We start from the raw sequence: 16,435 nt of genomic DNA on the forward strand, positions 1-16,435 counted from the left end.
AACAAAAGAGAAAAAAAAAGAGAAGGGAATCGGTTGGCAAAAAAAAACAAAGAGAAAAAAAAAGAAAGAGTAGCAACCGAATTGTGTTGGAACAAAATCTGATTTGCGCAATCCCTCTTGGAGTTGAATTTGGAACGTACTAAAAGTTGTTTCAAGAGGAAAAGGGTTTTCAAAAGGTTTCCAAAAACCAACTTGTTTCCAAATTCAATTAGGAAACTAGTGGACAGCTTGGATAACTCTCCTTTTTTCCATTTGACTAAGTCCATTCGAATTAGGAAACTAGGGTTTTGCTTATTTCCTTTTTCCATTCTCGCAACTACAAATCTGCCCACCTTAGGAAACGTCCAAAACCATACACCACCGTGTCCAAATTGTGTCTTTGTTTCGGTTACTCTTGTGCGAAAATTTGGTGAACAATTTCTAGGGTTTTGTGCGGCATTTCTCAAACTACTCGAACCGGCAAGGTAGGAATTGTGGTAAGACTATTAGAGTGAATTTGGAGTGAAACACGAGTGCGAGTGAAACACTTAGGGAGTGAAGTAAGGCTATATTTGTATTATTTTCTTGTTTGCTAACACTTGGCAGGGCCAAACGAAAGAACATGGAGCACGCCAATCTATCGGTCGACTATTCCATGATATTCAATGCTATGAAATCCGAACTTAAACGGATTAGTGAGCAACAAATGGAGGAAATGCATAACCGTTTTGATAACAAATGGAGGAAATGCATAACCGTTTTGATGAGCTCTCCAAGAGCTTCACTAAAGGCTAGCGATCCAGGTCCCATAACCGACACCAATGAGGTTCTAAGGGATCGAACTACGAAGCCTACTCCGCGAGTGATGAGGAAGATCGAATTGAGAGGCCTAAGAAGGACAATTCTAAGGAAGTGCTTCGGGAACTTAAAATTAAAGTTCTTACTTTTCAAGGTAAAAGTGACCCTGAGGCTTACTTGGAATGGGAAGGTCGAATTGAAATAGTCTTCGACTGCTATGACTATAGTGAGGAACAAAAAGTAAAAGTTGCTACTATTGAGTTCACCGAATACGCACTAATTTGGTGGGATCAAATAAGGACTGGGAGGAGAAGGAATGGAGAACCGCAAGTCCGAACGTGGCGTGAACTCAAGGTAATGATGCGCAAAAGGTTTGTTCCAATCTATTACAACCGAGATCTCCACTCAAAGCTGCAAACCCTCACTCAAGGCAACATGAGTGTGGAGGACTATTACAAGGAGATCGAAATGGCCATGATGAGGGCCAATATCCAAGAAAACAGTGAAGCCACAATGGCAAGGTTTCTTAGAGGTTTAAACTTTGAACTTCAAGAGGCCTTAGAACTTCAACACTACTTGGATATGAGCGACCTACTTGAATTAGTAATCAAGGCTGAGCGGGGAAAGAAATTGCGGAGAGGTGGCCGATCCAACACCACCATGAACTCGCAACCTTGGAAAGGAGGTCAGCCGAGAATGACCTCCCACGAAACTGGAAATTCGGCTACATCATCCACTCCTAGCCGAACCCAAGGTAACTTCCCCAACCGAACTTTCAATTCTACCCCTAACAAGGTTGTCGAACCATCTAGGTCCACTTCAAGGCATACTCAAAAAACTCCTAAGCCTAGGAGTAGGGACATTAAGTGCTTCAAATGTCAAGTATTCGGACATATCCAATCTCAATGTCCGAATCAAAGGGTAATGCTTATCACTCGCAATGGAGACGTCGTTTCGGATGATGATGATTGTGAGGAGATGCCCGGCTTGACCAAGGAGGAATGCTTGGAAATTGATTTGGCCGAGGAAGAATGTTCACCAACCCAAGGTGAAATTAGCTGTTTGGTTGCAAGAAGAGTGCTAACCGCCCGAGTAACGGAGGATGAGCAGTTACAAAGAGAAAACTTGTTTTACACTCGGTGTAAAGTAAGTGACAAAGTGTGTAGCCTCATCATCGATAGCGGAAGTTGCACCAATGTAGCAAGTTTGCTACTGGTGGAGAGCTTGGGGCTTCCTACGACTAGACATCCGCACCCTTACCGACTTCAATGGCTAAGTGAAGATGGTGAAGTATGTGTCTACAAGCAGGTACGTCTTCGTTTCTCGATTGGGAATTATATTGATGAAGTTGTTTGCGATGTTGTCCCTATGCATGCCACTCATGTGACTTTAGGAAGACCTTGGCAATTTGATAAGCATGTTACTTTTGATGGTAGGTCTAATAAATATTCTCTGTTGCACAATGGTAAAAGAATGGTCTTAACACCCCTCACACCTTCACAAGTGTATGAGGACCAACTTAAATTGCAAAGAGAATGTGACTTGGATCGTCAAAAGAGAAAACTAAAGGGAACCAAATTTGAAAATTGCTCCAAATCGACTCTTGAGCATTCGGCCAAGAGCAAATGTGTTGTCCCTAGTGTTACGAATGATCAAGCATTAATTAAATCAAACACTAGGAAACAAAACATGATAATCAAGGCTAAGGATGTTAGGAAAATTGTGTATTCCGATCAGCCTGTGTTACTTATGATATGCAATCATGTGCTTTTGAATGTTGATGAACTCGACAAGGCATTGCCTTCAAGTGTAGTTGCATTGTTGCAGGAATTTGAGGACGTGTTCTCTGACGAGATCCCTGATGGACTACCACCAATCCGAGGAATCGAGCACCAAATAGACTTTATTCCTGGAGCACTCCTACCCAACAAACCCGCCTACCGAATGGGTCCGGAGGAAACTAAGGAACTCCAAAGACAAGTTGATGGCCTCCTAGGTAAGGGTTGGGTTAAGGAAAGTTTGAGTCCGTGTGCTGTCCCTATTATACTTGTTCCAAAAAAAAATGGTACTTGGCATATGTGTACTGATTGTAGAGTTATAAATGCTATAACTGTTAAATACCGTCACCCCATTCCTAGATTAGATGATATGCTAGATGAACTTGATGGTGCTATTATCTTCACAAAAATTGACTTACGAAGTGGCTATTATCAAATTAGGATGAAAGAGGGAGATGAGTGGAAAACGGCTTTCAAAACAAAACATTGACTTTATGAGTGGTTAGTCATGCCTTTTGGGTTGACTAATGCACCTAGCACTTTCATGAGATTAATGAACCATATTTTAAGGCATTTCATAGGAAAATTTGTCATTGTTTACTTTGATTATATTTTGATCTATAGTTGAAACATGCATGAACGAACACATGGAGCATCTAAGAATGGTACTAGACACACTTCGAAAGGCAAGCCTCTATGCTAACCTTAAGAAGTGCACCTTTTGTACTAATGAACTTATGTTTCTAGGCTATGTTGTTAGTGCACAAGGCATCAAAGTAGACAAATCCAAGATCGAAGCCATCAAACAATGGCCAACACCAAAGATAGTCGCGGATGTACGAAGCTTCCACGGTTTGGCTGGCTTCTACCGGCGTTTTGTCAAGGACTTCAGTACCATTGCTGCGCCATTGACTGCAGTGACAAAGAAAAATGACAAATTCCATTAGGGAGAAGCACAAGAAAATTCTTTCCTTACTCTTAAGGACAAACTCACACACGCACCTGTCTTAGCACTATCTAACTTTAACACAACTTTTAAAATCGAATGTGATGCTTCTAGTATAGGGATTGGAGCCTTGTTAATGCAAGACAAGAGGCCTTGTGCATTCTTTCGCATATGACAAGGAGTTGTATGCACTTGTGAGAGCCTTAGAGACATGGCAACATTACCTCCGTCCAAGGGAATTCGTGATCCACACCGACCACGAATCCTTGAAATTCCTTAAGGGGCAGCCGAAATTGAGCAAACGGCATGCCAAGTGGGTAAGTTTTATTGACACCTTCTCTTATTCATTAAGTATAAGACTGGTAAAATGAATGTGGTAGCTGATGCTTTATCTCGTAGACATTCCTTGCTAGTTTTTGTTGATGCTAAGTTGCTTGGTTTTGAGATGCTAAAAAAACTCTATGCACATGATATTTACTTTGGTGAAACATATAAGACATGCATTAAGAGCCCGCATGGCAAATACTTTTTGCATGAAGGATTTTTTGTTTTATGTTGATAAGTTGTGTGTGCCTAATTCCTCCGTTCGTGATTTATTGGTTAGAGAGGCACATAGTGGTGGTCTCATGGGATATTTTGGTATTGTTAAGACTCTAGCAATATTGCAAGAGCACTTTTACTGGCCACATGCGAAGGGATGTTGAACGCATGGTTGGAAGATGTGCTACTTGCCATAAAGCTAAGTCTAAAACAAATCCATATGGCTTGTATACCCCATTGCCAATTCCAAAATATCTTTGGGTGGACTTGTCTATGGATTTTGTTTTGGAACTACCTAGATCTCAGAGGCGTAATGATTCCATCTACGTGGTAGTTGATCATTTTTCAAAAATGGCTCATTTTATTCCTTGCCATAAAACTGATGACACATCTCATATTGTGAGGACTCGTAATTTATTTTACTTTTATTTTATCGATTTATTCACTTATTTATTGGTTTACTCGAAAAGGGTTATTTTTATGTTTAAGTACTCGAGTATTAGTTAGTTATACTATCGTTACAAGAATTCCTTAGAAATTTCACTCTACCGCGCACAGATCGAAAGTTCGCGTTTTTGCGCCCACGACAAATTGGAGGATTTTAGAAATTATTGATAGACTATTAAGAGTGAATAATAATAGTGTTAAAGGAAGTGCATTAGAGGTTTAGTGCACAAGTGAAACAAACCCGAGAGGAAACAGGCACGAAACGCGCGCGTATGCGCACTATTGGAGAGTTGACTTTTGTGCACACTTAAAGCCTTACCTACCAATCTTCCTCAAGAAGCCACAACACTCTCTACTCTCTCTTTTCTCTCTCAAGGCAGCCGAACACACCAAGGAAGAAGGAGGCCAAAAGCTTCATCATCTCACTTCATTTTCTTGCCCCAAATCACTTCAAATTCATACCACAACCTCAAAACAATACTTGGAGATTATTTTGGACTAGGAAGAGGGCTTCATTCTCACGGTTTTCTTGGAGCTTAGTGACCGAAATTTTCTGGGTTATCATCATCTAGGAGGTAATAATTATCCAACCTTTGAATCTTAGTTTTAGTAAGTTAAATTTCACTTGGAAGCTTGTAGCTTCATGTGGGTAGTTTTGATTGGTTGAAAATCACTTGAGTGGGTTCTATGAAATCCCACAATGAACATGTTGGATTGATTTGATGATTTTGGATGTTATTTATGTTGATTAAGTGTTAATCTAGTGGATTTAAGTTGAAAGAGTGGAAAGAAAATCCAAGGAAAGCAAAAGGGAGAAAGGGCCGGTTCTGCCCTGTTCTTGCCGCAACCTTGGTGCGATTTTTTTGTAGTTAAATTGCCTTGATTTTGTTGTAGATATGTTGTATAGGTTGTGTGGAAAGTTTCCACCAAAAATCACTTGATTTGGTTGGCTAAAAGTTGAATTTTCGAAATGGTTTCAAAGCTGGAAAACGTGTACAGAGGTGCTCTGGCAGCGAACTTTGAATAATCATAACTCTTTGCTCCGACATCGAAATCGAGTGCCGTTTGTGGTATTAGAAACTAGACACTTCCAGTTTTCTAACGGTATAAAATGTATCCCCTGATTCAACTTGAGTGAAATGTACCAGCTTTTCAAAGTTACCTGTCCTGTTTCACTGCTGTGTTAGAAAACCTGTTATGTGCTGTGACTTGTTGCTCGAATATGAGCTAGTTATGGACAAAATTTCAAAACAATTTCTTCTGAGAAATTGTAGCCTTATCAATTTAGTTTCCAACACCACCAACCATGCCCAATTCCAAGTTGAAATGAGTGTTATGGCCAAATTACCGACCTGCACCAAAGAAAGAAAACCCTAATTTTGGCTAGCTGAATGCCTTAACTCGAATTGGGACTTGTTATTTTGAAACTTTTGGTGTCAATAACCTACCAAATGTGTTTTGGATGTTTCTTAGACCTTGTCTTCATAAATGAATCGGATTTGAGTCAATTTCATTGGCCAAAAGTTAGAAAAAAGGAAAACGGAAGTACAAGGCAGATTTGCCTTGGAAATTCTTGGAACTTTAGTGGCATTGTTAACTGACCTTCCGTATGAATTTTTGCATGAACTTGACAGAGGAATACCCCTTATATGGTAGGGTAATACTACCAAATTTGGTGCCATTCCAAGTCCATTTCAATACCCAACTGAAGTCCCAAAGTTTATGTTTCAAATCTGGAAAATCCTTGTTCAGCGAGAAATTTTCAGCAACTTTGAGCTACTATATCTTGGCGCTCAAAACTCCGATTCTTGTTCCATTTGTGGCGTTTTAAACTTTGATTGTAACTCTAATTAGGTTCTAAATTTTAGGGGCTAGTTCGCATTCTGTGAATTTTTCCGAATTTCCAAAGTTTGTCGAAAACCAACCCCGAATCTGTCCGGGGAGTCCAAATCAGCAATTTGAGGCCGAAATTTGAGTGTCTTCCTTTTAGAATCATAGAAAAGTGTCTTCTAGGAAATTTTAGTACTTCGGAACTAGTTTCTAACGGTACCAAGTTTCCAAATTTTGGATCTACGAAGAGTGAGATATGATTTTTCAGAGATCGCACCTCAAATCTGAAATTTCCGAACTTAAAGGAAATTGAGTTTTTAGAACTCTCCATTTTTCCTTCGATTTCGCTTGACCGTTTTACACTTGATTTCAAAGATGAAAATCAGATTTTTCCTTGTATTGTTAAACCCTACTCTTGAGTCTCGATTTATGAGTAATTAAGACTCCTTTTCATGATATCTTTTTGATTGTACATGAGTGCAATCTTTCTTGATAATTAGGGGTCTTAAGCGATAGTGTGTAATAGTTAATTATTAATTGCTCAAGCACTCAAGAGGACCTTCAAGAGGATCCCACGGTGGACACCTGAACCCTCAAGTGGGCACTACTTCCTTGTTTTTGATTGGTGAGTGTCAAGTGTGTGAAAAACGTGATAAGTGTTAATTGTAATTGGTAATCGAATATTTTGAAAATGCTGAGTCGAGTGTATACTTTATCGCACTCGTTCTCATTTAAGTGAAGTATACTTGAATTACTTGACATGAAATGCTTGAATTGCTTGAAGTGACTTGTTAAGTGAATTAAGTGAAGTGTTTAAATGATTTTATGCTATGGCTACATAAGTCGATTGGAGTGAATCTCCTCGACTCTTAATTGTAATCGTGGGGGATGCCCAATTCTCACTGGCCAACCTTGGACTCGAGCCAGCACGGGCTTGGTCAGACTCCTTGGCGAGCCATGAGAAAACATAAGTTTGACCTATTGAAAGGCCTTGCTTGGCATACTCGAGTAGTATCGTCTCAAACAAAAGACGGGAGGGCCCGGTACAGGGGTATGTAACGGTGAACGGGGACAAGATAAGTGAAGTTCTACGGATTATAATCTACCCGATTGACGGAGTGTCAACTCATGGAGGTTCTTGATCGTGCAAGTGGAAAATAGCTCCTGAGAACTCCTATATCCTTGAATTGTTTCTGTTTACTTTTCTCGCTTGAATTGTCATTTACTTGAATATTATTGTTTTACTTGTTAATTGGGATTGTTACTTGGACAACGTGCTTGCATGTGTGTTCTTGGCCTCACGAGCAATCGCTCACCCCATAGATTTGTTTTCCTTAACAAGAACGGACTTGGAGTAAAACTCAGAGAAACCCCTTGGGATGCACTTTTGTATTAGGGTTTCATATGTATTTGACTAGACTTTTGGCTGTTGTATATTTTGGGAATTGATGTATTTTTTGGGAACCTGATGTAAGAATTGGATAACTGATATATTTTGAACTTATGGTGTAAGACTTGGATATTCGAGTATGGAAGCGACTTTTCTTTATTAGGCTCGTATTAATTGTTGTGTATCGTTAAGCTTGAATCGAATTGTCTTGAGTCCTGGTGAGAGCTGGGAAGGCGTCCTGCGAATACCCTTTGATTCGCCTTGGGGAGAAGTGGGGGCGTCACACATATTACTAACTTGTTTTTCAAAGAAATTATGCGTTTACATGGTATGCCGCAAACAATTGTTAGTGATAGAGATGTAAAGTTCTTAAGTTATTTTTGGAAGACTTTGTGGTCTAAACTTGGTACTAAACTCTTATTTTCGACCGCAAGTCACCCCCAAAGTGATGGACAAATTGAGGTTGTCAATCGCACTCTTGGAACTTTGTTAAGGGCCTTAGTTAAGAAAAATCTTAAGTCTTGGGAAGAGTGTTTGCCGCGTGTTGAGTTTGCTTATAATAGAACTGTTCACAGTGCAACACACTACTCACTGTTTGAGGTTGTTTATGGGTTTAATCCCTTAACCCCCATTGACTTGGCACCCTTACCTTCCTCTGAGCATACTAGCTTAGACGGGAAAAAGAAAGCTGACTTTGTGCGCAGGTTATATGATGCCGTTCGAGTCAATATTGAGAAACATACTCAGCAGTATGTCCAGCAAGCTAACAAGCATCGTTGCAAGATGGTTTTTGAACTTGGAGATTGGGTCTGGCTACACTTAAGGAAAGAAAGGTTCCCTAAGCAACCCCAAAGCAAGTTGTCTCCAAAGGGCGATGGACCTTTCTGAGTGCTTCAACGTGTCAACGACAATGCCTACAAGTTGGAGTTGTTCGAGGAGTATAATGTCAGTGCGACTTTCAATGTCAAGGATTTGAGCCCGTTCCTTGAAGAGGATGATCCAAATTTGAGAACAAATCCTACTCAAGTGGAGGGGACTGATGTGTGCACGGATGGCGATGATCAAGTGAGAGTTCCACTTGGGCCGGTTACACGTGCATGGGCAAAGCGCTTCAAAGAGTCTCTTCAAGCCCTTGTTCGAAGTGTTCAAGATCAATAAGAGGTCCATAGGAACATTGAAGGCTTGGACGTGGCTACTCAAGTTGTCTACACATTGATCCAAGCCAATGAGGCGCCAAGTGCTGGCCACGCGAGTGCTTAATGGAGTTGGCCGACCGTTAGAACCATTAGTCGTTTTAGCTTGTTAGTTGGTTTGATCATTATCGAGTCATTAGTTGTTAGTTGGCTTGTTAGTCATGTTTTAATTAATAGTTTAGTAGTTATTGGAGTTAAATAATCGGTCCACTCCAATCCTTGTTCAAAACAGATTAGGGCTCATCGGCTTCTAGCCTATAAAAGGGCTCCTCGGCTTCTAGCCTATAAAAGGGCTCCTCTTGTACGAACAAAAGGGCAGACATTGTTGATAATCAAATTTACTTTATTTCTCTTCAAACCGAGAGTTACATTCCTACTTGCTAGGCAAGGGTTATTTGAGCAATCTCGTGTGACATCCTTGGTTGTTCATCCAGCCTATCTACTTGAGCAACCACCTCATTTAGAGTCGCTGTTCTACCACCTTCTATCAAGTTGAGTCGTCCATCTTGATTCTAGGTTCCGCAAACCAAAAGATTGATCAGCCGTCTAGATCCTTGGACAATCGTGCTACGTGTCTCGGAACAAGTTGACCGAGTAGCGTATCAACCTCCCTTGGTACAAGCCTATTTATGTGATTTATGGTTGAAATAAGTATGAGAGGGGCTATTTTGGTGACAAAAATGAGGTGAGGCTTGCTGGAATTTGCTTGCTTAACCCGTGAACTACATACTAGGTTTCTAGCTTATAACTTTCACTTTGTTGCGGTTTTTCAAAGAGACTCATGCCTTGTAATTACACTATGTGGCATTGCCTGATTTATACTTCAATCATGAACGAAAGTTGAGTTTGTGGTTAACCATCCACTTACATGTAACCTGTTTTGGAGGGAAACTCCCAGCCATGAACCATGGTTAAACTTTGACCTTGCTTATGACAAATGGATGCTATTTTACTAACAATTTTCTGCTTAAACCGAGAACATGTAGCTACCCTTTTCTTTGAGCTTTAACTCCATTTTTAATACTAAGATGTTAGCTGCAAACTCGTACCTTTTGACTCATTAAACATTTCATGTGTTAAACATAACATGTATGAACGAATTCACTAGTGTTTGGAGAAAATTAGAAGTCATCTTGATGACAAATTTCTGTCAAAAGAAATCAAGAGTAAGGGCAAGGTTTCCAGCCTTATATTCATGCCTTTGGTTGCAAAACCCTATACCTTTTTCAACCTACATGTTTGATAACTTTAAAACTGGTGTTTCTGTGTTTTTCATTTGTTTTGATCGAGATGATAAGTGTAATTATAGCTTGGATATGTCTCTGGAGTCGGTGGTGAGCTAAGAAAACCCCGAAGCCGAGATTTGACTGTCCATTTGATTTGGTGAGTGTTCCAGCAGCATGTCCCATGCTACTTCTTGCTCAAATATGACTTATACATGACTTGTTGTTTGAATTGACTTATTATTGCATAGGCGATTGTGTACTTTATCGCACTCGACCTAATTTAACTGAACTTTTGATGTACTGTTTATAAGTGAATTGTTTATAAGTGAACTGATATACATGTGCATGGCTTGAAAGTCGATTGGAGATGTTATCTCATCGACTATACTGACTGCTTGGGAACCCAAACCCCACTGGCTAGTTAATCGAGTCGAGCCGGCAAGGGTCTGGTCGATTAGATAACGAACCCTGGGGCTATTGTTTTGTTGAGTGGAGTGTTATCTCCTCAACTAATTGGTATGCTCGACCATTACCACCACTATTTTTGTTTGGAGTTCGGGCCCGGTATGGGGTTGATCGGTGGATGGAGGTTGGAGCTAACTGGTGATCTACTGGACTTGTTATGATTCCATGGTTGACGGAGTGTCAACAGATTCTGAACAAGTGGCCACAAAACCAGCTCTCGAGAGCAGACTATATCCTTTTATGTGCATGTGTTATTGGCTGTACATGGTTAAATGAGTTGTCTGGATGTTATGTGCTTTATGGAAAATGTGATCATGCTATCATGTGAATGCTATAATGCCTAATTGCTTGTTGTTCTCTTGGAACCTCACTGAACTTTTAGCTCATCCCTTCATTTGTTTTCCTTAACAAGGTACGGGGATGATAGAGACAAGAATAGTACTAGTTTGTAATAGGAAATCTTAATCTTGTATTTGGACGGCACTGTGTTATGGTACGAGTTTACAAGTTCTTATCTTTTGGTCTGTACTTTGGCTTGTATATTCAGATGATTGGTAGCATGTAGATGTTATATTGAAGAGTTTTAGCATTATTGTTTGCAATGTTATTTCTACTTAGCAAAGTGATTGAACTACTTGTATTTCATTTCGCTTAGTCGTATACATAAGTATTGATTTTTTTTTAAAGTTGGATGGCATGTAATATTTATTGGGGAGTTTTGTGCTTACTTTGGAGTTAATGTTATCTCTAAAGCTAATGTTAGTGAGTGAGTCCTGGCGAGAGCGAGGCATGCGGTCCGCTAACTTCTGGGGTTCGCCCTTGAGGGAAATGGGGCCGTCATTGGTGGTATCAGAGTTGCCTCGCGTAGTCTCTGCATGGGGTGAGATTGGGCCAAGTGGTGTTATGGTTCTGATTTCGTGAATAAGTGTAAAGGACTAAGTGCTCTTTTTGAGTATAAGTTGTGAATCATGAATGTTATAGGTGTAAAACCTTTATCATGATACTTGAGAATGACAGATATGTATGTCAGGTAGGAATCTTAAATGTAGATGATTTACCCTTGGGACTGGCCAATTCAAGTTGTAAATTATCTTATTTCGGATTCTTGTACCCGAGTGCTAAATAGTTGAGAACGTTAGGACGAGAGTCGATATCTTGATTGAATTTGAGGTAGATTTGATAGCAAAAGTCAAGGCATGGAGGATGCTAATAGTTTGAACCTGGGGATGTATTGAAGCTATTAGTGAGGTTTAGGATCCTTATCATTCAGTGTACATAACTAGCTGTACCTCTTCAAGTTTTGATTAAGTGTAGTTCTTGAAGGATTTCTTGGGTTAGTGTCCAATAGGGTTATTTTCTTAGTTGTGTTAAGTAGTTATAGTTAGGGGTGTGCATTCGGTGCAAAAGCGGTAATTCGGTGCAATGAATTCGGTGAATTCGGTTATTCGACCTATAGAAATCTAAATCGTTTTCAATTTAGAATTGGCTATAACCGAATTCATTCCGCAACCGATTTCAAATTCGAAAACGGTAATGAATTCGGTCTAATCGAATTCATCTATTAAAAAAACTGATTTTTAAAAAATTATTACCGATTTGATCCCCAAATTTATTCATAATTTAACACAATACTTATGTTCTAATCATTTTGTGGTTTAATTTAATTGGCATTTATTTGATCACTTATACCTAGAATCCTTAGTCTATGATTTAAGGAACACATAAAAAGTGATTAATTTAAACTAGAATAGACCTTAGGCTGTACAATAATTAGTGATAATTTATGAATTTATAATTTACAATGATTAATAATAAGTAATATTAGTTACAAACTTACAAATTACAATGATTAGTGATAAGTTATATTAGTTACAAACTTATAATTTATTTTAAATCAAAATAAAACTTATTTACTTACATATGTTATTGTGAAAGTCAATACACTAATACATTGATTTGCAATTCACATGCATTCACTTACACTGCTTAGTTGTCTTGTCTATACTTAAAGCCTTAAGATTAGTGAATAGATAATATGAATTTTTATGTTAAATATGTAATATAAATTTAGAGCACACTAATACTTGCAAGTTACAGATTACGCATTCAAATATTCAATAATTCAAACATGAATGATCAATGATATATCAAATTACCAATATCTAAATTCTAATTACTAATTATGTTTATTGTTTAATATTTAGTATTATACATATATGTATTAATTATTATCTAATTCTAGTCATGTTACTCATGTATAAAATAATAAGTAGTTATCTTATATTGTCATGTATTACTATATATTTGTATTATTATAGTCATATAACAATTAACAAAAGCTAAAATAATATATTGTACATTATTATATATTATTATTATTATAAGTACATGATATGATGATAATACCATATACTAATTATTATTAATAGCATTTACCTATATAATATAATAATATATTAGTAGTATATACTAATACTAAATAGCATTTATCTATATATTATATAATTTTATATACCAATTTGGTATTCGAATGCGGTAATGCGGTACCCTATTTCAATTACCGAATTTGAATGCGAAATCGGTTATTACCAATTTCATAATCTCATTACCTATTTCATACCATATTAGAATTCGGTGAATTCAGTATGTACCGAATTTGTGAAGACCCGTAATTTTTCCTAATTTTATATGATTTTAATTTTACTTCCTCGCGTGCATTTTCTTCATGATATCTATTATTATTGATTTTTAGAGATTTTATAAGTGAGTATAGGTTTTAAATCATTTTTCCTAGTTTAAGTTAGTTCATAGTAAGTTTGAAGCGTATTATGGACGTGGGACCCGCTAGTGGCGTTAAGTGCGATATATTCGATCAATTAGGTTATGTTTTGTATACCGGGATTAAAATACTAGGTGTTAAGAGATAATTAGAGGTTATTTAGATGGTTTAATCTTGGTAGACAAAGGGATAAGAATAACTTAAGAAGGTGCCAAGTGTCATGACCCTATTGCAAGTTGGACTTTGACTAATTTTCATCACCTTTACTAAACCTCAAAATTGACCAAAATCATCTTCATTTCTTATGCTTGTTGGCCGGCCCTTGTAAGGAGAAAAACCAAGAGAGAACCTTCAATTTGTCCTTCCATTTCTTGCTAAAATTTGGAGTTTCAACCGATAGAATCGCAAACCCTTCCATAAGAGTGTTATCTAAGGAAGAACAAAGGTCTTGGTGGAGTTGTTTTGGAAGAAAAACCCCTAAGCTACTACCTTTCTTTAGGAGTTAAGGTATTTTGCTTGGAACTCACTCTTTGTTCCTAATAATGGTCCATTGGTGACTTATGGTAGCTAACTAGGTGATTTTATGGAAGATTTCATGGATTAAAGTGAAGTTAGCTAAATTTCTGATTTTTTTTGGGATTTTTCTGTTTTCATATGATGATTATGGTTGGCCTTAGATTGATGGCTCTAAATTGTGTTAAATGGATCTCTTGTGCGTTAATTGCGGTTATTTGCGGAAAATTTCCGCTTTGTACGGCAAATTTCAGCTTTAGGGATCCGGTCTGCCCGGTTTTATTTGAGCATGGTAGAGGCTGAATTAGACTTAGATTAAAACATGAAAGTTGTAGAAAATGGTGTTAAATAGCCGTCTGTAAAATTTCAGCTCAATCGGAACACTGTAACATGTAAAATGATCAAAATATCCTTGACTGCCATGAGCCCTGTTACGCGCCCAGATTTCTGTTATCGTGGAGATTTCCATTTTTGACCATGAAAGTTCATGATTTGGTTTTGGAGGTCTTCATAAGAAATGTAGGTATCTGTCTTAGCTTCGAAACTCCATAAGATTCGTCTCAATCCGATAAGTGTAGGTTCAGTTACGATTATTATGCTGAAAGGTGTATTGTATAGTCTATGATTTTATCGTCTATGGTTTGTATGTGAAATTGTGGTTGAGTTGAGATGAGTTGGGTGTTGGTTGCAGGATGGAAAAGTAAGAGCATGTAAGGGGAAATGCTGTTCAATTTTCTAGGCCATTTGGTTCCTCTAGGTTGAACTTGCATTGTGATTACATGAGGGATTCTAGGGTTGTTCATGCCTTTAGGGCTAACCGCTATCATTTTACTCCAAAACCATACTTTTATCCCTTTGCATTAGTGGTCATTTGAATAGGCATACGACTAGTAGTCGAGTCTCAATTGAGCATTTCGTTTATTCGGTTTTGGATGTGGAAACTTAAATTGTTTTATTTTGGTTGTTTTAGGGTTTCTGGGCGATTAAAGCCACTTTTGGCGAAAACCTTTGAAGTTTACTGGTGAGTGTACCACTCCCCTCATTTGTTGCTTAACTTGCTTTCTGTACATGCACTCTGTGATTTGATTGACTGTATTATCTGTTTATTCCGTTTGAGACGAGGGTGTTCTTTATTACACTCGTTCTCTTGTCTGTCCGTATGCCTATTTATTGTGTATATTTGAATCTGATATCTATATCTGAGTCTGTTTGGACGTAATTTGGAGGATTGTATCCAACGACCTTTCTGTGACCTTTGAGCTCAAAACCCGTGGCTAGTTACTCGAGTCGAGCCGGCAAGGGCCTGATCGATTAGATAACGAACCACGGTAGTATGATTCTGGGAATCTTTGGGTATTGAGACTCTTGATTCCGGTATACTCGAGTATTACCATTTCTGTTTCCGTTGAGGTGTTTGGGCCCGGTAAGGGGTGTTTTGTGACAGCCCCACCTTCCCCTAAGGCGAACCAAAGGGGTTAGCGGACTGCCTGCCCAGCTCTCGCCAGGACTAACGGTTCGGTATAGAGCGAGCTAATACGTTCCGGAACTTACAAACGCGTGTAAACAGGTCAAAATGTCAAAATAAAAAAATTAAACCGGAGTCGGCTATGAATAGTAACCGAACCGTCAGAACCCAACCAAATATCAAGCAAACATTCACATCTTGAAATTTAGCATTTGCAAGCCAAAGTGGCATACAAAAGTATTCAAAAGTGGATACATGTCTGGTTTGCCAAATCAAAAGAGAAACGGTCTCAAAAGTACATTAGGGTTTCAATAAATGAGCTATACAAAAGATATGTCCAACTAGCTCAATTCGGCAACCAATTATCAATTGCAGTCCAAAAGTATTTATTTTCCTGTAAGGAAAATAAAAGGAATAGAGTGAGCTAATTGCCCAGTGAGATAATACTACTCAAGCAACCAAGTTCATATAAGCATCAAGTTTTTCATTTCAATACATCAAAAGTAGACAAAGGCACACATTAATGGTGGTGATAAAAGGATACAGGCGGCTCTCAAGAGCCCTTTTCCTCGTTTGCATTCTTGATCGGATCTCATTGACTCTCCGTCAATGTTTACAAGTAACCAACCGTAGACTTCACTTTACTTCCATTCCTTCCACCTACATCCCCCTACCGGGCCCAAACTCCAAACACTTGCACTGTGGTATTACTCGAGTATACCGGAATCGAGAGTCTCTCATACTACAAGATTCCATATAACAGTCCCCAAGGTTCATTAATTGGCACGACCAAGCCCTCGCCGGCTCGATTCAATCAATTACCAATGAGGTTGAGCTCAATGGTAACAATCATGGTCGTTGGATACTCGTCCAATCGACACCAAGTCAAGTACTTTTCATTTCATGTAACATTCCATGTAACATTCCAATAACATGAGAAATAAGTGAGGGTGATAAAGTACACCCTCACTTCAATCAATATCGATGGTGCAATAACATTTAACTCATCAAGTTCAAGTATCAAAGCCATGTAGTAACACACAAGTGAGTAGTACACTCACCAAGCTTGAAAATGATATTTCATGC

At 38.5% G+C, this 16,435-nt stretch overlaps 1 protein-coding gene across 1 annotated transcript; it reads left to right on the plus strand.

Moving 5' to 3' along the window:
• The first annotated feature begins 1,245 nt into the window (after positions 1–1,245).
• On the plus strand, positions 1,246–8,866 carry LOC140015177 (uncharacterized). Its single transcript, XM_072067080.1, has 4 exons — positions 1,246–2,773; positions 3,303–3,472; positions 8,096–8,515; positions 8,630–8,866. The coding sequence occupies exons 1-4, from the start codon at positions 1,246–1,248 to the stop codon at positions 8,864–8,866; spliced, it is 2,355 nt and encodes a 784-aa protein (XP_071923181.1).
• The last annotated feature ends 7,569 nt before the right edge of the window (positions 8,867–16,435 follow it).

The sequence above is a fragment of the Coffea arabica genome, chromosome 10e (genome assembly GCF_036785885.1).
Source record: "Coffea arabica cultivar ET-39 chromosome 10e, Coffea Arabica ET-39 HiFi, whole genome shotgun sequence".
Taxonomy (NCBI): Eukaryota; Viridiplantae; Streptophyta; class Magnoliopsida; order Gentianales; family Rubiaceae; genus Coffea; species Coffea arabica.